This window comes from Chrysoperla carnea, chromosome 5 (assembly GCF_905475395.1).
Source record: "Chrysoperla carnea chromosome 5, inChrCarn1.1, whole genome shotgun sequence".
Classification (NCBI taxonomy): domain Eukaryota; kingdom Metazoa; phylum Arthropoda; class Insecta; order Neuroptera; family Chrysopidae; genus Chrysoperla; species Chrysoperla carnea.
The window spans coordinates 74,404,230-74,424,351 of NC_058341.1; the positions used below are offsets into that span (position 1 = coordinate 74,404,230).

At 29.6% G+C, this 20,122-nt stretch overlaps 1 protein-coding gene across 4 annotated transcripts in view; it reads right to left on the minus strand.

Annotated features, from left to right (window-relative positions):
- Positions 1-1,634: 1,634 nt before the first annotated feature.
- Positions 1,635-20,122, minus strand: part of LOC123299605 (blood vessel epicardial substance-like) — a 63,796-nt gene continuing 45,308 nt past the window's right edge. For 2 of the 4 annotated variants that reach the window (XR_006535350.1, XR_006535349.1), the window contains 3 exons: positions 18,482-18,617; positions 10,744-11,041; positions 1,635-1,892 (listed from right to left, as the gene is read on the minus strand). Coding sequence is in view for 2 of the 4 variants with exons in the window: in XM_044881867.1 (XP_044737802.1) it covers positions 1,825-1,892; positions 18,482-18,617 (204 nt within the window). In the remaining 2 variants the exon portion in view is untranslated. The remainder of the gene's footprint in view (positions 1,893-10,743; positions 11,042-18,481; positions 18,618-20,122) is intronic. The other 2 variants (XM_044881868.1, XM_044881867.1) reach the window with 2 other exon arrangements.

A 20,122-nucleotide genomic window follows, 5' to 3' on the forward strand; every position in this document is an offset into this window, starting at 1 on the left:
TGACTTTTTTTACGTTTTGATCCATATCTTGCGTTGTATTGATTAAAATTTGATGATTTTGGTGTCGTTGTACTTGCCTGCGTTTTATCTTCAAACCAATTTATGTCGAAGTACACGCTACGATTGATAGAAGTTATTAGTGACCAAAGTCAAATATTTTTTCGTGGATTTCCTTTTGCAACGGTTTGTGTTTCTAACTTAATTTGCGCCCTCACGGGTAAATAGTGATGTCGACGAAAAAAATGTTTCAAACAAAATTTGTTTATTGTAACATTGACCTATGTTGCTCATTTACGAACTTGATCTCACTTTTTACGTCCTAAGCACGCTAGAAAAATTTCAGGTTGATATTATTTCTTTTTAGTTTCTTGATTTCTTCTTTAATTTTTGAAGAATAAATGAAGAAAAAAAGACGAAAAGTTTATGTAATATTGACAAATATTACTCATTATTGAAATGATAATAAAAATATTTATAATCTGATATAATAATGGCATCATTATTCATAAAACATGCGCAATCAATAGAATTCCGAGCGCGGTTGAAAATCTTGGTCGGCGTCAAGACAACCAATTTAAGTGATAGATTTATCAAAGTAAGCGTAATTCAGTTCTTTTAAAAAATGTTACATTGATCAACAACTGCGGTGCACTATTAAAAAAACTATTTGCAAAAAACCCGTTACAAAAAGAATTACACGAAGAAATTTTTGACTTTGAACACGAATAACTTTTTTCTATCAATCGTAGCGTGTACTTTAACATAAATGGGTTTGAAGATAGAACGCAGGCAAGTTCAACGACACCAAAACCTTACTACTGTACGTCAGTAACTCAATTAATTGTGTAATTTTGTTAAATAGTTATTTTTTTCGTATAATATTATAGAAAAACAAAAATGCAACAATTATTTTAAGAGTAGACAACAATAATGTGTTAGCACAGTATAAAAATTATAAAATTAATTTTTCGATTTTGAGCCAACTATAAATTTATTTTTTTATGGAAATGATCCCTAGGAAGCATTAGATGCTCATTATTATTGCTGGATCTTAGACTAGAACGACGCCGGATATGGCTCATAAGTGCTTACGGGACTAGGTACCTGGATGCTGGCTGATCATTAGAAGCTTGTTTCACCTAGCAACAGGACTATATTTCTATAATAAAGCGACTCGACTTATCACTTTGTTATCAGTAATTCAGTAGTTTCATCCAGTGTGTATCGTGCCTTAAGACTAAATAAATAAAAGTTTTTTTCTCAAAATATAAAAAGAAAATTTTGGCACAAATAATAAATAAATAAATAATTATTGATAAAAAAATTTTCGTAAGTTAATTATAGAATTCAAGAAAAATCTCCACCAAAATTTTACAATCAATGTAATGTTGAAAATTGTTTCGAGAAAAAGATTCAAATGAAAAACTTCAGTACTTACATTGTCTATAATAATTATTATTATAACAACATAATCTATAATTTTTTTTGAAAATAATATCATGAATAGATTTTTTTAATTTTTTTGTTTTTTACAATACATTTATTAGAATTCTATTTCAAAAATATCTTTTTAAATCTAGATGTTTTAAATATTATTTTAGGTATATATATATATATTATTTATCGTCCTGAATTTTGAAAATCGTGGTTATCTGTGAAGGAGTTTTTTTTAATGTTTAAATTAAAGCCTGCATTTGTTTTTAAAGTGACCCATTTTGTTTGTTTTTTTTTTTCTGTTTATTGCAATGTTTTGTGTGTAATTAAATACCTAGGTATAATTTGTTGAGTGAAGCGATTGCTTGGTAAAGGCAACGACGACAACATTCAAACTGGAGTTTCATGATCGGCTTCTTCAATACGTCCAAGTCTCCATGCATCTGGATCACCAGCTGCTGTTGAATAATCAAAAATTAGAATATATTTGTTAATGATGTAATATAAATTCTAAAAGAGTTGGTGCTTCTTGAAGGGTTTACAAGTTTTTTTGAGAATATAAAGTGACATTATTTATAAACACTTTTCATAAAGATTTTCCATGCCTATGACTATGAGTGATATTGTACACATCACAAGGGTGCTGCAATTCACCCTTGTGTTGACTTTTAATATTCTATGGTTGATGATTTCCCTACATGAATGATTTTAAGTTTTTTAAAAGATTATACATGAATCAAACAAAAATTAGAAATAAGTTACATACCAAGAGCCTGAGCCAAACCTTATATACCACCACGAAAACTTCTCATACAGGGTAACCCATTTTAATCGATGGACCAAATATCTTCTAAAATACTTACACTACAAAAAAATAAGCATCGTACGAAAATTATTCAGATTCAAGTGGGACCTCATATTTTAGCGTCAAATTTTATCTGCGTCTTTTGGAACCTTTAATGTTCACTCAGACCCTTAACAATAGGAGATAGAATAACAATTTTAATTAGAAAGTTGAACCTCATAAAAAAATTAACATTTCTTATTTAAAACATTTTTTCGAAAATCATTAGCTTTCGGAAGAAATGCGACATAAAAATATGTCATTATTGCATTTAATCAAAAGAAAACGCGCTCGAAGTTTATCGATAATTGAAGGTCAAAGCCATATGAACCCAGACGAATGTCCTATATTGCCCGGGGCAATTTTTGGCTAAAGCATTTTTCAGGAGTTAGCGTGTTTTCTTTCGATTAAATGCAATAATGACATATTTTTAAGTCGCATTTCCTCCGAAAGCTAACGATTTTCGAAAAAAATGTTTTATATAATAAATGGTAACTGTTAAGGATCTGACTTAACTATTCAAGGATCCAAAAGACGCAAATCAAATCTGTATGATGTCCCACTTGAAACATTTTTTTGTGGTGAGACGATATTTGGATCCATCGATTAAAATGTAATACCCTGTATATCCTTATCGCTACTCAAAATAATAAGACAAATGATATCTTGATCAACACAGCCAGATCATCAAAAATTTTGGTCTGCTTAAAACGGAGAGATAGAGGAATTCGAAAAGCTAGCCTCTGTGATTTGTAATTTAATATAGGATACGCATATATAGTCTGCCTCAACGAATACGGGTTGTCTACAGTGTCTACATTTCAAAACTATCCACTCTTTATAACTCTTGACCTGATGTCATTATTACTTTGAGTGAAAACACGTCAATTTAGATATCGGGGGGGGGGGGTAGTTCAAAGAGGTACCTAGAGAATTTTAAGTTTCACCTCTTCGCGCCTAGCCACTCCAGCATTGAAATTGCAAATGGCACTTCCTATTTTGTGATACCTCATTTGAAGGGCATAAAATTCTCTCTTTTACCATGATAAAAAAATGAAATCGATCAATTGGTTCTTAAGATAGACTACACAGAAGATAGACTACCCTTTGAGATGATGTATAATAAGGTAGATAATGCCTTTTGAAATTTCAAAGTTAGGGTAGCTAGGGGCGAATAGATGAAACTTAAAATTCTCTTGGTACCATTTTGAACTTCCCCCTCGATCTCTAAATCGACGTGTTTTCACTCAAAACAATAATCACATTAAGTAATGAGTTATTAAGGGTGGATACTTTTGAAATGATCACCCTGTATAATTAACGGTAGAATTTTTCACTTCCAGAATAAGCAATTTAAGACGAATGAAATATTTCTTTAACAAATTTTGATCTGAGGCCCCTAATTTCCAATATATTGTTAATTCCATAAAAATTAAAAATCCATCCATTCACAGACCACTGAAAGTCAGTAAAACAGTTTGATGTCTTTATCGTCGCATTTAAATATCAAATTATCTCATTTTCTTTGATTATTTATAAAATTGTTACCCTTTCTGCGAATTTAGAGATTACATTTTATCTTAAATAAATCAACTCCTCTAAGATATTTGATACCGAAAAAATCAAAATGATTCCGAGTCAAATTCTAATTCGATTAGACTAACCACGCACTCGCACCTACAGCGGACTCTCAATGTGTCTGGCAAGATGTAAAAACCATTAAAACTGGCCGGCTATTGAAGTAATATTTTTGTATATGCCCCCAAGTAACATACATTAAATTCAGCTTTTATACTATAACGAAAGTATAGTTATAATTTTTTACAATTTAGGGGTGTCCGGCAACGGGTTGAAACCGTCAAAAGTGTCCGGCAATGAATAACATGATTTCTAAAATTATCCTGAAGAAAATATATAAAAATTGAACTTTATACTTTAAGGAATTTAAGGCACTATTATTATTTCTTTATACACCATTACTACCCGTTGCCTGTCCAAGTAACCACATCCAAATTCTATAGTCGCTGGTCGTTCTTACCTGTGGTATTCACAGAGAAATTTTCAGCTTCTATAAAATAACGAAGGTCTGGCCGTTACGGGCTCTTGCTCTATAACTTTAATAGTTAATTTCTCATAAACCGTACAGAGACACGAGATATGAATTTTTCACAAAAGACGTATAAAAGGATGATTCATTGATAAAGCTCGTTCAAGCCTACTGACTTTCAGTGCTCTGTGAATGGATGCATTTTTTAATTTTTCAATCAACTGAATATCAAAAATAAGGCCTCAGATCTAAATTTTGAATAGAAATTTTTTGTTCATCTTGAACAGCTTATTCAGAAAGTTCAGAATTCTACGATCAATTATAAAACACCCTGTATCCTGGCTCTTGGTAGATATTAAAAATTTTTGCCACCGATTTATATGAAACTCGCTGTATGGTGACATATTCAATCTAAAAATACACTTGCCCAGTAAAACAGTAGTTTGAGTTTCATTCAAATCTAAGACAAAAAAAATTATGTAAACGCGCTCATTTGGCGATAAGTCTTCGAAGAGTGCCTTCTTTGAGGTCAACTGCAACGATAATTAAAATCCTAGCGTAATTTAAAATAAACTAAGGTTGATGTTCTTCTTATTATGAAGAACGAACTAAGAAATTATTCTTAAAAAATGAATTTACGCAAAATTGATACAAGTGGTTCCATGCCAATAAAAAAAAAATTTCTTTACATAATTATCAATACATGTAACTATCGTGAAGTTGAATTATTCAATAATATACACCTTAAGCAGTGATCAAAATTTGGTACATTGGTATGATTGGTCTATTACTTTTTTACGCATGGTTATCTAAAAATTTAGATCCAATTTTAAACGCGAGACTCGGAAAAAAGAGCATAAAACTTAGCTATTACTGATATTCTTCTGCGGTTATGAATATGTCATGAATTTTTGTATTACAAATTACCGTAGATAGAAAATTACAATTTTTTTTTGAAACATTTCCATCAGGTTTGTTTAGGTAATAAAAACCAAATTTTTTATTTTTGAGATCCTTCTCTGTCTGCAAATCTGCAACTAACTGTTCTGCCAACGACACTTTGTTACATAAAAATACAAAATTAAAAAAAAAAGTTATTTTATTTTAATCTCTCAAATAAGCAGGTCTCAGATAATAAATCAAATTTTGATCAATGTTTAAACTCTGTTTTCCTAAGAGAGAGTTAGCGTTATCTTATGTTTTTACATGCCATTTGTTATATGAAGTTCATATCGATTTTTTGTAATGTTTTTATGTCAAGAATAAATTCCTAAAAATATATAAACATGTTTGTACAGGATGAGCCATCTTTTATGTCAGTGTGTAAAAATTATTAAATAAGTTTGAAATTTTACAACTGATTGATACTCCAATAAACGAGGAGAAAAATAGACGAAAATTTTGGATTAAGCTTTGTTCACCCTCTAGAGTCTAGATCAAAAAGTATATGGTGTCTAGTGGTGCTTTTGCTCAGGGGGTGGTAGCGACTTCTTCTAGAAGGTAGAAAATATGTATTGAAATGGCAACGGATATCGATAAAGAGATGAAATTTAAGCATAAATTGTTATTGAAGTAAATTTCGTAAAGTCAATACGTTTTTTACAAAAAGTATTTTGTACACTTTTTAAAGTATTTTACAGAACTTTGAACAAATTTCAAGTCATTTGCACGAAAATTAACGGAGTTATAATGAAAAGTAAGTTTCTCGTACCTTTTCTTTTATGTTTTATTCAGCTCAAAACTGATGAATTTACCACGGGAACTAAAATTAATGTTTGCCGTTTTCGATTTACTTTATTTAGGTACGAAAAATTTTTTGGAATTAAATTGCAATATTTCGAAAACTATAAATCCGAAACTGTTAAAGCTTGCTCCTCTTGCGAATATAAAATAAAAATGATAAAATTTCTGAAAAAAATTCCATTTTTAACGCCTTTTTGTTGGTTAGATATGTTGCACCACTCCGGGAAAGTAAAAATACATATTTTGATGTGAAAAGAAAAACCCCAAAGTTTCGCTGCCCCGAACTTTTAACCCATACACAAATTGTAATTTTATTCTACTACAATAACACAACAAAATTTAATAAAAAATCATGATAACAAAGAAAAAAGTGTTGCATCTTTGAAATTTTCTATAGTTGTTTAGTAGGTTGTAAAACTTCGTAACAAAAAAATCGGCCACCAGATGGATCCTTTTTCATTTGATTGAATGAGCAAAAAAATTCCATTTTAAAATTGCACATCTCGGTCAACTTTGAAGCTAATCGAAAAAAAAAAACAAAAATCTACACAATTAAATTAGCTAGAATTTTTAGTTGATTTTTTTTTATGAATAGTTGTTTTGCTACTCCCCAAAAAAGGTGGTTAAGAACTCCCCTGAGTTGTCGATTTTTTGGTACAAAATTTTTACAACTTAAAAAACAACTATGGAAATTTTCAAAGATGAAATACCTTTCTCCTTGTAGATATTTAGTTTCATTCTACCTACGATGTTTACATATCGATATAAAAGATAGCGCATCCGTTATTTGTTTTTGAATTCATTACAAATTTTTCGAACAAAAGTATTTTTAAAAAGTTAATTTTATAAAAATTAATTTAAAATATTCCTCTATCTCATCAGTTACAGAAATAAGTTGATTTTTAAAAGACCTTCAAGGTCCAAATAAAATTTAGTTTGTGTTAATTTTTCTAAAAACAATTCGTTTTAAAAATTTTAAGAAGATGCTTGATATTTTACGGCCGCCAAATAACACCCCGCCCCGCTTTCTTAGGAAAGTCAAGCTTTTGGTTGAAACTTTTCACGAATGATTACATTGATTGATATAATTATGTGTTTCCAAAAGTTGCATGAAGAATTAATAAATAAATAAATAAATAAATGAAAAGTGCAATGATTAAACATCTAATCACATTGACTGACATTGTTTTGTTAAACTTACCACAATAATAATATTTAATCCTTGGCAATGCTGCCATAAGAAATTAAAACAATTCAATCATAATCAGATCAAATATATCGTATTTCATTTTTATGCCTATGGCTAGAAAGTTTAATCAAAGCTTTTTTTTTGAACTTTAAAACTTAGGGTATTTTATTACTACTTTACGGGTATAATATTATTTATTTTATTTGGATCAAAAGTAAATGGTCATCTACATTTTTTAACATAAGGGAAGATGCTACTTTTTGTAAAAATTGCTTCGACAGTCCGTACTAATTTTTCACATTTATTTAAGTTTTGCAATGCTATTTTGACATCACAATATACTGCCCCTCGATATTTCAAACGGGTATATCTCGGCGAAAAATAATCGAATCTGAATGAAATATACAGGGTGGGTCATTTTAATCTATAATGACTAATACCTCGATTTTTAGGTTGATGGAGGACATCATGCTCTGATATCAGATTGGATATTTTTTAGGGTTGCTTTAATATACAATTTAGATCCTAAACGGTAAGAGATAAAATAACACTTTAAATTAGAAAGTTGATCCTCATGAAAAAAAACTAACATTTTTCATCTAAATCATTTTTTCGAAAATCGCCATCATAGCAAATGCGACTTAAAAATATCCTTCTTGCTTTTAATCGAAAGAACATACGTTAACTACGGAAAAATGTTTTAGCCAAAAGTTGTTAAGGGCAATAGAGGACATTCGCCTGTGTCCATGAACGCGTTTTCTTTTGATTAAATGCAATAATGACATATTTTTAAATCGTATTTGCTATGATGGCGATATTCGAAAAAATGATTTAGATGAAAAATGTTTGTTGACATATTTTTAAGCGTATTTTCTTTGCAATCATCACAAATATTTTGAACAAAAATTGTTAATTTTTTTATGAGAATCAACTTTCTAATTTAAAGTTTTATTCTATCTTTTACCGTTTAGAATCTATATTGGCTATTAAATCAACCCGAAGAACTAGGTCCAATATGATGTCAGAACAATATGTCCCTCATCAAACTTAACAACTTTTGTTTAAGTTTTTTGTGACTGGTTAACTACAAAACGAGCTTTTAGGCATTATAGATTAAAATAACCCACCCTGTATATGATCCGATAGCTTGCACTTTTTAGATTTTGAATCAATATTTGAAACATTGTTATCATCCCTTAATATTTTATGCGCATTATATTTTATTTATAGTTTGTATCATTGAGGTTAACTGTAGAATATATAATTTGTTTACATTATTTATAAATTAATATATTTATAAGGGTGTAGTCCAAAGTACATGGTGTAAAGTAAACTGTATTTTAAATAGATACATGTGTGAAAATTATATCAATTTTAAACAACGGTGTCAATATTATAGGACCTCTTCCCGTATCTCAGCGACCGTTTCTCAGTTTCTTCACGTATCTCAGCATTCAGCCGATTCTTGTTATTTGTCTAATTTATCATCACACGGCGTATATTTAATTTCTGCCTAATATTTTCTGTTATTTTGCTTTTATTTTTAGGAACAAAACATTTGAAATTTTGCTGTCAAAAATTACCTCATGTTTTTAGTAGGCAAAGTATTTCTTAAATGTAAATAATTGTTTATGAATTTCGCTAATAATGATAATTTTTTTTGGGACTGTCGAAGAATTTAAAACTGATCTATCTATCTGTGGGAAATAATATTTAAAAATGACAAGACCGTTAAATATGTTGTTATTAACATGCGTATAATTATAGCCACAAGCTAGCCTATTCAACTAATATATTTAACCCTTAAGAATGTGATGGAATATTTACTACTATTAGTTGGGTAAATCTACTGGATTATTTCTTTTGTTGTAAAAAATAGAGAAAAGGAATTTTACGGTTCCGCGAGACCTTCTACACGCAATATTCGGACAATTTATCTCTACGATGCTTTTTTTGGTGATTTTTTCATGAATATTTCTGCTTCTATTGATCGGATTGAGGCGAATAAAAAAAGAATTGTTTTTTATGAATTTTTGCATCGGCCTTGCCTGCTATCGAACCCTGAACATATAACCTCAAAACTCAAGAAAACCACAGTTACCTCATATTTTCAACTTTCTCTAATAACATTTCGAAAAATTAAGGAATTGAATAGGGAATATTCATGTATTTTTTTAATATTTTTAATTCATTGTTTACACCGTTATAACAAAGTAAAAAATATAAATACTGCTTAAAAATGCTGTAATTAAGTGTAAAAAAATTGTTAAAATACAGTATAATTTTGAGATATTTAAACGCAGTTTTTTGGCGCTCTCTGTTGGTGACGTATAAGTACGTGATCTGTCAATTGGTGACAGTTCAATGTATAATTTACACTTAAAAAAATGAATTTACAACACAGAATTTACACTCGTTATTATTAAGTTTTCTAAATAAAAAGCCGTAGAATAGTATAATTTAATGAAATACCATATAAAATGTAAGTAATTAATATCATACAGTATGTCAACAAATTTGACAAGCCCGTACTATTATGTCACGTCCGTGTAAAAATTTGAATTTTCGTTTTAGAAATTTTTAAATGCCCTCACTGAATTTGTACTTTTATTAATTAATTTTAAGTAATTAAAAAGATATTAATTACTAAAATAATGGTTTAGTTGAAATGTCTAGTCATTAAAGTTACGGAAGAAAAATATTTGAACCAACTTTAAATTTCATGAATATTCCCTATTGAAATTCTGGAAAAAAAGATGAAACTTATGATCACAAAAAGGTGCGATAAATTTTAGCCCGATACATAACCTCAATTTTAAGAAAAACGAATTTACGGTACTTGTACGGTTCAATTTTTGTTGTACTTTATACTAATGCAAATGTGGATTTTTTCGAGTTTTTTACATTTTGTTTTGTAATGTTTCGGCACTATCCGAAAGTATATAAAAAACATTTAATTAAAAAAAAATTATAATCCGATGATTTGCCTGATCTGTTCGTTTTTCTTAAAATTGAGATTATCTAGCTAAAATTTATGGCACTTTTTTGTGATCATAAGTTACATCTTTTTCCAGAATTTCAATTCAATCTCTTCATTGTCCGAAAAGTTGTTAGAGAAAGTTCAAAATATGAGATTACTGTGGTTTTCTTGAAATTTTGAGGTTATTTTGTTATGTTCAGGGTTCGATAGCAGGCAAGGTCGATGCAAAAATTCATAACAAACATTTCTTTTTTTTATTCGCATCAATCCAATCAATAGAAGCAGACATATTCAAGAAAACATCACCAAAAAAAGCATCGTAGAGATAAATTGTCCCAAAACCGCGTGCAGAAGAAAAAAATAAAATTAGCCTTCTCCCAAAATTTTCCGAATTGATAATTAAAATTTGGTAGATTTACCTAACTATATGTAAGATGCTCACCATGAACGTACATGGATCACACTGTTAAGGGTTAAAAGAATATAATGCCTACTTTGATTCTTACCTGTAATAAATATTGAATACAATAAAAATACGTTAGTCGATTGATACATATAAAAACCGTGAATAAATCAGATAAGAATGCATTTTAAATTAATATTAAAACAGCTCTACTATTCTAATTAATTAATGAATTAATTTTTTTGGAGAGCAAATTTAATATTAATTGTTTGTTATTTATATTTGCACTTCATCTGATGGATGGATGGCCGCCATCATTAATGTTGGAACACGTAGATGATGTGGACTGCTTGAACGTAGTGATCGCGCCAAAGGAGCTGCTAGTAAAGGGGCATGCTCTTCTACACACCAAATACAGCCAAAAACATACAAAAATAAAAAAACGGAGCATATTCAAAATATCATACAACAACAAATTTATTTTATAAAAACAAACAAATCATAATTTACTACATCTACCTATCTGATCATTTCAAAGCGATTACTTACTTAAATACTAATTTTATTTTAATTTAGCCTAATTCTTATTTTTAGCATTCATTTTATTAACAGCATCGCGAGGCTATTTTTCATGCAACGCTAGATATACATCGTGTATGAACAGTGATTTGATTCACATGGGGTCGCTTAGTATTATTACCATTCAGATCACTGATAAATTTATCTGCTGAATGTACAGAAAGGCTTTTTTCATATGATGCTAAAGTAGTTATTAGCTACCAAAAATAGTGAAGATAGCTTTTAGATATATAGAAACCATAGAAAATACTAACAAATTCTAAAATACTATATGATTTTTTACTATGTCATATAGCCGTATCGAGTTAACTGACGAAAATAAAGACTATTTTGTGGCTCTGATCAAATATTTGATTTGAAAACCATATACAGGGTATACTTTTGGTACGTTGACATATGCTTGAAATTCAATAAATTTAATCGTGAGCAATGCTTCAAACAAAAATATTAGTTTCAAACGAGCACATCTTATCCGGCATCAAATTCGATCTAAGTTTTCAGGTTCAATTAAAACCTCAATCTGATTCATAACTGACAAACATTAAATTAGAAAGTTGTTCTTTAGAAGTACACAAATATTTCTTGTTTGATTTTTTTTTTGTAAACCGAATATTTTAAACAGTAATTGACAGCAAAAATCTAACCTTTTGTGAGTTTGTTCAATCTATTTGAACAAAAATGGTTTTTATAGAAAAATGAACCACTTTGATTGTATTTATTGGAAAATTTTTTTCGACGAGTGATTTCACAGAAACAATTATACGAAATAACAATTTTGATACAAAAACAATTTTGGATAAAACTTTTCAGTCCGTTTTTGTCTAAACTGTACGGTTTGCGGAAAAATATTTCGAACAAAAACTTTTTTAATCAATAACAACTTTCGAATTTAAAGTGTTCGTCTATCGATTACGAGTTATGGACTAGAGTGAGTTTTTCATTGAGCTTGAAAACCTAGGTCATGTTTAATATCTGCATATTCACTTAAAAAAGACACACTGTATAATATAAACGATTATCTAATAAATGATTAGGATTATCCAATACTCGCATGTCTCATATCTTAGCGTTGCATAGAAAATCAATAATATTATAACATGCTATTATAATTTTTGTAAGGATCCGATAAATTTCTAATTATTTTATTACCCTTGTTCCAAAATTATTATGTTGAATAACATGCGAATCTGACCTAAATTTCGAACAAGAAGCATGCATTGAAAATTAATTTATTTTTGAACGCTTACGAAAATAACGATAATTTGTTTGTTAATTAGAACTTTGCATTTATTTTGATGTATGATTTTATTTTGCATGTAAATATTCTGGGACCTGCACCTTACAAATAAGCTTTGCACTATCACAATAAATTATTGGATCTTAGAATAAAGGATTGATTGGGTAATAAATAAATTTGTTATTCTTACAAATCTTACCAAAATCAATATGGCAAGCCATACTTAAAGAGCTTCATTACTTTTGTAATTCATTGAAATTGGATTTGAAAAAATTCTATTAATGGAAATGTACCAAAAAAACGCGTGAAGAAAATTTAAAAAAATTAACTTCAATATTAATGACATTTCACAATTTTATTTTAACCTGGTACTGTCGTGTTGGATGGTTTGTATGATCGATAAATTGTATTTTATCAATCTTTTACCATTCGAAAAGCAGGAAAACTGACACCAGTACTTTAGTTATTTCTTTTGTGAAAGTACACACAAATATTAAATTTAGACTTTTTTTAATATATAAAATAAATAATATAATTTTATTCGACGAAATATTACAATATAGTTGAACATGACTTTACGATACAAAGTTCTGATTTTACAAAATATTGAGACAATTCTATGAAAAAAATTTGATACAGTGGAGAGCCTTAAGATTTATACCTCGGAATCCAAGAACTGTCAGTGAGTCTTTATAAAAATTGTGCGACTGCATTGTTCAACGCTTTAAAGTTAAAAACACAAATTTGTGCGATCTTGTGGTCCCAGGGGTGGGGCCTTTTAGGGATGGGCCATCCCCAGGGGTGGGACACACCCCTCTTCACCCTTAAAACACCCCTACCACCCCTTACAATTTTTTAAGTAATTTAAAAAACCTTGAAAATGAAAAAAAGGTTCAATTCATTTATATAAAGCTTGACAGAATTATGATGAAAACAAAGTTTATCGGACATTTCTTTTTATGTTTTATTTAGTACAAAAACTGATGAATTTACCATGGGAACTAAAATTAATGCTTGCTGCTTTACAATTAACTTTATTTAAGTATTGGCAACAGGTTCAAAAAGTTCTAACAGTTTCGGATACTTATTTTTTGAAATATTGCAATTTAAATGCCAAAATTTTTTTAGAAAAATTCAAAAAAAATGTCTTTATCGTTAAGAATGTATGACGGTAGTGGAGGTACAAATTTACAAAATTGATATTTTCAATTTTGATTGTAAATTATGTTTTAACTTGACGATATAAGACGAAAAGTAAGAATACAATTTTTCGATATCTGGCGTATTTTTCAAAATATCGAAAATTGAAAATTATGTTTAATTTTTTATTTAGCTTTCGATATTTGGTAAACCAAGGCAGAGGTTTCATCATCAAAGTTGAAAATAATATAAAAATAATTTCAACAATAAATCTACCCTGCTTGTATATCCCTTATATGGATGGAGACACTTTGATTTTTTCTTTTCTATGTCATTGCTAATATGTTTACTTTCTATTAAAAAGTTGTTTTTTTTTTTTAATTTGTTTTCATTCATTCCAAGTGAAAATTATCAAAAACTTTCAAAATTTATCGTTTTCTCCATAAGACAATATACATATTTTATATCGATTTTCAATGATATTTTTCTTAAAATTTTGCATGGATACCTATGCTGTACCACATATTCTTTGAGTAAAAGTCTGCCTGTAAAAAAATTTTGAGTCTTTAAATAAATTATTAAGTTACAGAAAAAAGTTTGAGGACAAAAATTTGGCTATTCTTCAGCAAAATATTGTACAATCTTAAAATTTTTTTGGTATTTTTTTCGAGTTATTTAACGATAAAGACATTTATTTGTATTTTTCGTTAAAAATTTTTGCATTCAAATTGCAATATTTCAAGCATTAATTTTAGTTTCCGTGGTAAATTCAACAGTTTTTGTGCTGAAGGTACGAGAAACTTTGTTTTCATTATAACTCCATTAATTTTCGTGCAAATGACTTGAAACTTTTTTCATTTTCATGGTTTTTTAAAGTATTTTAAAAAGTGTATGAAATACTTTCTTCGAAAAACTTCAAATTTTTCAATTATTTGGCATTAAATACTCTGAATTTCAATCGCTAATAACTCGGAAAGTATTGACTTTTTGAAATATGCTAATAAATTTTTTTGCTTAGAATTCATCCTTCTATCGATTCCTGTTGTAATTTTCAACATAAATTTTTCCACCCCCGAGAAGGTGGCTCCTACCTCCTGGGCAACATCGCACAAAGTTTTAAACAATATAGTCGAACAGTTTTTATACAGATTCATTGACTGGCCCTGGATTCCGAAATAATGAGATATTTATACCTTATGGCTTTCTGTTAATATGAAGATATGTCACCAAACTCTTTGTTTCCAAGATACAGGGTGATAGCAGTTTTAAGAAAAAATATATATTTTTTATAATATCTGTGATATCACACTAAATATTTTTGTTAAATTTGGTACACACATTCATGGACTATTGACTATGAACTTTTTGTCATACAATTGTCTCAAGAATATGCTCTTAAATTTGTTCTTATTTAGTAAACACTCTGCATAATATTAAAGTCCTACTTCAAGTCTTTCAACAGCAAATCCAATAAGGGAAAGTATTTTGGATTTACTCCTGGTAATTTTACCAATTTCAATGAAATCACAACACTAATTTCACCTCAGAATTTTTCTTTCTTTATTAATTATTTTCACTACAATCAATTTTATAATTTCCTCTGTAGGGAATATTATCATTCCTTGAGAGACAAGTTTTGATCATTGATTCTGTAAATGAGCGAAATAATAGCAAAAACTGACTACAGACAAAATAAAAAACTAATAACAAAAAGGTAAATTAAAAATGGCTTCATTATTTATTAAAGTAAAATTTTCTGGTTTAAGTAAAGTTTGTATGTAGAGCTAAAAGTATCTCTCTACTTTACGTAAAGCGGTGCGTTTATTTGACACAGAGTATACTTGCGAAATGTGCATTTTATATTGTCGGTCGAGTATGTACGGTACGATATACTTCCGTAAGAGAGCGCAGTATTCGTAATATAAAAAAAACTAATTCGTTCGTGTTTCTTTAATTACGGCTACCAAAAGCACTCTTAAAATGTGAATTCTTTGGTTCTATGATATTAATGTAAGCGCTGAGTGAGTTTCGTGTGCCTTTACAGGTCCTACCGAACAAGAAGTGTATTTCGTCGTATTTTGACCCGCTGAATCCGAATTTTCAACTTACCTATCGCTCAAAGTGAGGGGGGGAATTGTTATAAACAAATTAATTGTTTATACGGCCATAGGTCCTAAACTATTGAAAATTTTAGTAAACTGTATTCTGTGCCATTTTATTATTCATTAAAATTCTGTACCTATTATTATTCATTAAAAAACAAAAATTTCTTCTTTTATTCGTCTTGATACGACTAATAGAACCGGAGCTATGGTTAAAATTGTAAACGAAAATGATATTGTATAAGGTCGGCGCGCAGCGCTTAGTTTGAAACGTACGTAGATTGGCCAATAAATAACATTTTTATACTTTAAGGTGCTCATTTTAAAGGTATGAGTCTATATTTTAATGTTATGCGCTTTTGGTACAGTCAATCTGGCATTTTGACTGGAAAAAATTTCAATGGTGGATCTGAGGTTATAGATCGTTAGGGAGGCATGTAAATAACTTTAAAAAAATTGAGAGAATTTTTCGTTCCGCTGTTTTTGAGAAAATCCAAAAAAATTTTGGAATGCGTTTTTCTCGGAATCTATTGGCTTAAGGGAAAAGTTTTTCAAATATAAAATGTAGAGGACATTGCCAGTTACATTTTATGTCATTGGAGCAACGTCATACGAGTTAAATTACAAAAAGTAGATGGCGCTAAAGTATCAAAAAAGGGTTTTTCACGATTTTCATTAAGAAAAAATGACTTTTTTGTAAAAGTGTAAATAAGAAAGTTGTTTGACTCAAAATTAGCTTCAACTTTTATTTCAACAATTTTTTTGTAAAACTTGCCGTTTTTGAAATACAGCTTTGAGATAGTGCTTGAGATTTTTGTAGAATTTAATATTGAATTGATTGTTGGAAGAACTGTTAACTACGGTGCGTTGCATTTTTGGCCTATAGCTCGGAAACGGTAAGTTTTTCATAAAAATTGTTGAAATAAAAGTTGAAGCTAATTTTGAGTCAAACAACTTTCTCATTTACACTTTTACAAAAAAATCATTTTTTCTTAATGAAAATCGTGAAAAACCCTTTTTTTTGATACTTTCGCGACACCTACTTTTTGTAATTTAACTCGTATGACGTTGCTCCAATGACATAAAATGTAGCTGGCAATGTCCTCTACATTTTCTATTCGAAAAACTTTTCCCTTAAACCAATAGATTTCGAGAAAAACGCATTCCAAATTTTTTTTTGGATTTTCTCAAAAACAGCGGAACGAAAAATTCTCTTAATTTTTTTTTAAGTTATTTATATGCCCCCCTAACGATCTATAAACTCAGATGCACCATTGAAATTTTCCAGGTCCGGCCTTTTTTTCGTCTAGATTGACTGTATCATTTATACAATAGCAACGAAGCTAGCACGATTGTAATTGTTAAGTTTTATCATTTTTCCGACCCGCTATTAGTATATAAGTATAAAGGGAGCCATTATCGAAAGAAGACCCCACAGAATTATATTTGAGAAAATTAGTTCTAGTTTAAGAATCTTTTTTTTCAAATATCTCCATTAAAACTTGAGTTATTGCAACCGAACGCGAATTTATTTTGAAATTTTTAAAATCGTGTAACTTGAAAAAATAGATAAACTTTGAAAAGCCATATCTCCGAAACTATCGGTACCATAAAAACCGACTTGATCTCAAATTATTGCAATTTTTTCCTTCTTTAAAAATAAATTTAAACAGATTTTGATGAAAAACCAGTCCTGTCAGGTCAAAATCATCAAAAACTGAAATAAGATAAAAAATTTCGAGGTTTTTCTTATTTTTCGGCATGATCCGGTCGTTTACCGAGGTCGAAAACTTCGATTTAACATTAGTTTTTCATCAAAAACTGTATTACTTATTTTTAAAGAAGGTTAAATTTGCAATAATTTGAGATCAAGCAGCTTTTTACAGGACCAATAGTTTCGGGGATATAGCTTTTCAAAGTTTGTCTATTTTTTCAAGTTATACGATTTTACACAAAATTTCATCATACATTCGCGTTCGGTTACAATAACTCAAGTTTTAATGGAGATATTTGAAAAACTAAAAAGATTCTTAAACTAGAACAAATTTGCAATTTTCTCATATATAATTATGTGGAGTTTTATTTCGCTAATGGCTCGGTTTCGACTTATAAACTAATAGCCTGTACCTGTACCTGTAGCGACGAATATCTTACTTTAACATACTTTGAAACGATTCCATAGATCGACAATGTCGAAGATTGGCTAAATGGTTTAGCCTCGCTTAATATGCATCGTGATGGGTATAGAGTTCGCATAATTAACTTATTGAAAAATAGTGACCGAATATCACAATTTGATTTTATAAAATGTTTTTTTACTCGGAAGAAAAGTTTCTTGTTTTTATAGACTTTATGACCTAGCATGACGACCAACAGTTTGAAAATCCTTTGCTCCTTTTGAATGATTCCTGCACACAGACCTGAATTTTATTATTTAAATGTTTCTTTTAATTTTTATATTTTTTGAAAATTTGGATTTTTTAATTTTGATTTATTGCTTGAAATTCGCACACGAGTTCATAATAAAAAAAAATAGCGACCAAGAAATGATAAAATTCCACATTTGTATATAAAATTTTTAGATAATAAATTTATTTTTTCCCAATTCAAAGAGATTGTTAATAACTATAATTTTATCAAACATGTTCACATTCATACCTACTTAAAAGTTATTTCGGACTACATAAAAGCTAAACAAATGAATCTAGACGACACATCAATTACTACATTCATATTATTCGTAAATCATAAAATACACACTACATCTATCGTATCAATATTACCTTGAAGTTGTCTGTTTATTAAGGCAGTGATGCCAGGACCATCTCCTGATTTCTTTACAATTAACATTGGTTTATCATCAGAATCATCCATATTAGGAATATGACCATTATTACTTGCTGCCATTGTTTCGCTTACCTATACAAGACAAAAAAACATTTATGTTAAAAATAAAGAACGCAAAGTTATTTCTAATATTATCCAATATTTTGATCAATAATAAATACAATCGTAAATGAGAAAAGGCATCGTGGAGGTAGTTCAAAAATCGAATTAAAAATAATAATGATAATAAAACAAAAGAGAGGTACTCTGTGCCCTCCTTGAGAACGACCTGTCTTTTGATCAATAATAAATACAATCGTAAATGAGAAAAGGCATCGTGGAGGTAGTTCAAAAATCGAGTTAAAAATAATAATAATAATAATAAAACAAAAAAGAGGTACTCTGTGCCCTACTTGAGAACGACCTGTCACCCGAAGACGAGAAGTGCTATTAAAATCGAATGAAGCTAAAGAATTTTGTCGAGGCCAGACGCCACGACGAAAGCCCACAGCTTCTTCGTAAGGATCTCTCCCAGGGTTGATGGATCCAAGATTTCGGACCCGAACATTCTGAATCTAGCCCCCAACAAATTTCTGCAGGTGCAAATAACATGTATGGAGGTTTCGCCATCCTCCATACAGACTCTACAAGTGAGATCATTAGAGATTCCCATGTTATGAAGGTGCTGGTTCAATCGACAGTATCCTGTCAAGAGTCCCACAAGAATTTAGTTATTATCCAGGATAAATCTCCAATTTTTTTATAACTTTACGATAAAAAGTCATCCATCATAGACATAGCCGCTTGTCGAGAAAGTAAGACTACAGAGTGCCAGTACATGACTAAAAAATAAAATAACACAACCCCTCCTCCCATTGAGAATCTTTTCACATAAATTTGAACTAACAATATAGTTCTGTAAAAGCAGTCAATTATCACACGCATTTCCACTTACTAGTTAGCTGTTCAATCTGTTTCGACATTAATTGAGATTTATTGATTATTGACCTTGAGAATGTTGGCCATGAATAGTCGTCGCTTTTTGGGTAAAAACATACGCATTGAAATTATTGAAAAACAAGTGAAAACAAACAATTGACTGTGTTAATTGTTGAAATACCATGAATAGTCAGTGTTGTTTACTTTATCACATAACACATGCATACATGTGACACATACATACTGAAATTCAAGTATAGTACATACTATAAAATTTCTGCCTAATTGGCGCCCTCACGGGTAAACAGTGATGTTTACGAAAAAAGGTTTCAAACAAAAGTTGCTTAATTTTTGATAAGGAACATTTTTACGTCCTGAGTACGCTGTAAAATTTCAGCTCGATATCTTTTTTTGTTTTTGAGTTATCGTTCCCACAGACGGCCGGACGGACTGACAGCCGGAAATGGACTAATTAGGTGATTCTATGAACACCTATAGCAAAATTTTGTGCGTAGCATCAATATTTTTAAGCGTTACAAACTTGGGACTAAACTTAGTATACCTTGCATATTACATATATGCATGGTATAATAAAATTTGAGTATAAGGATACTGTTCAAGTTAATAAAGAAAACCAGGATCTTGGTGAGACTATCGAA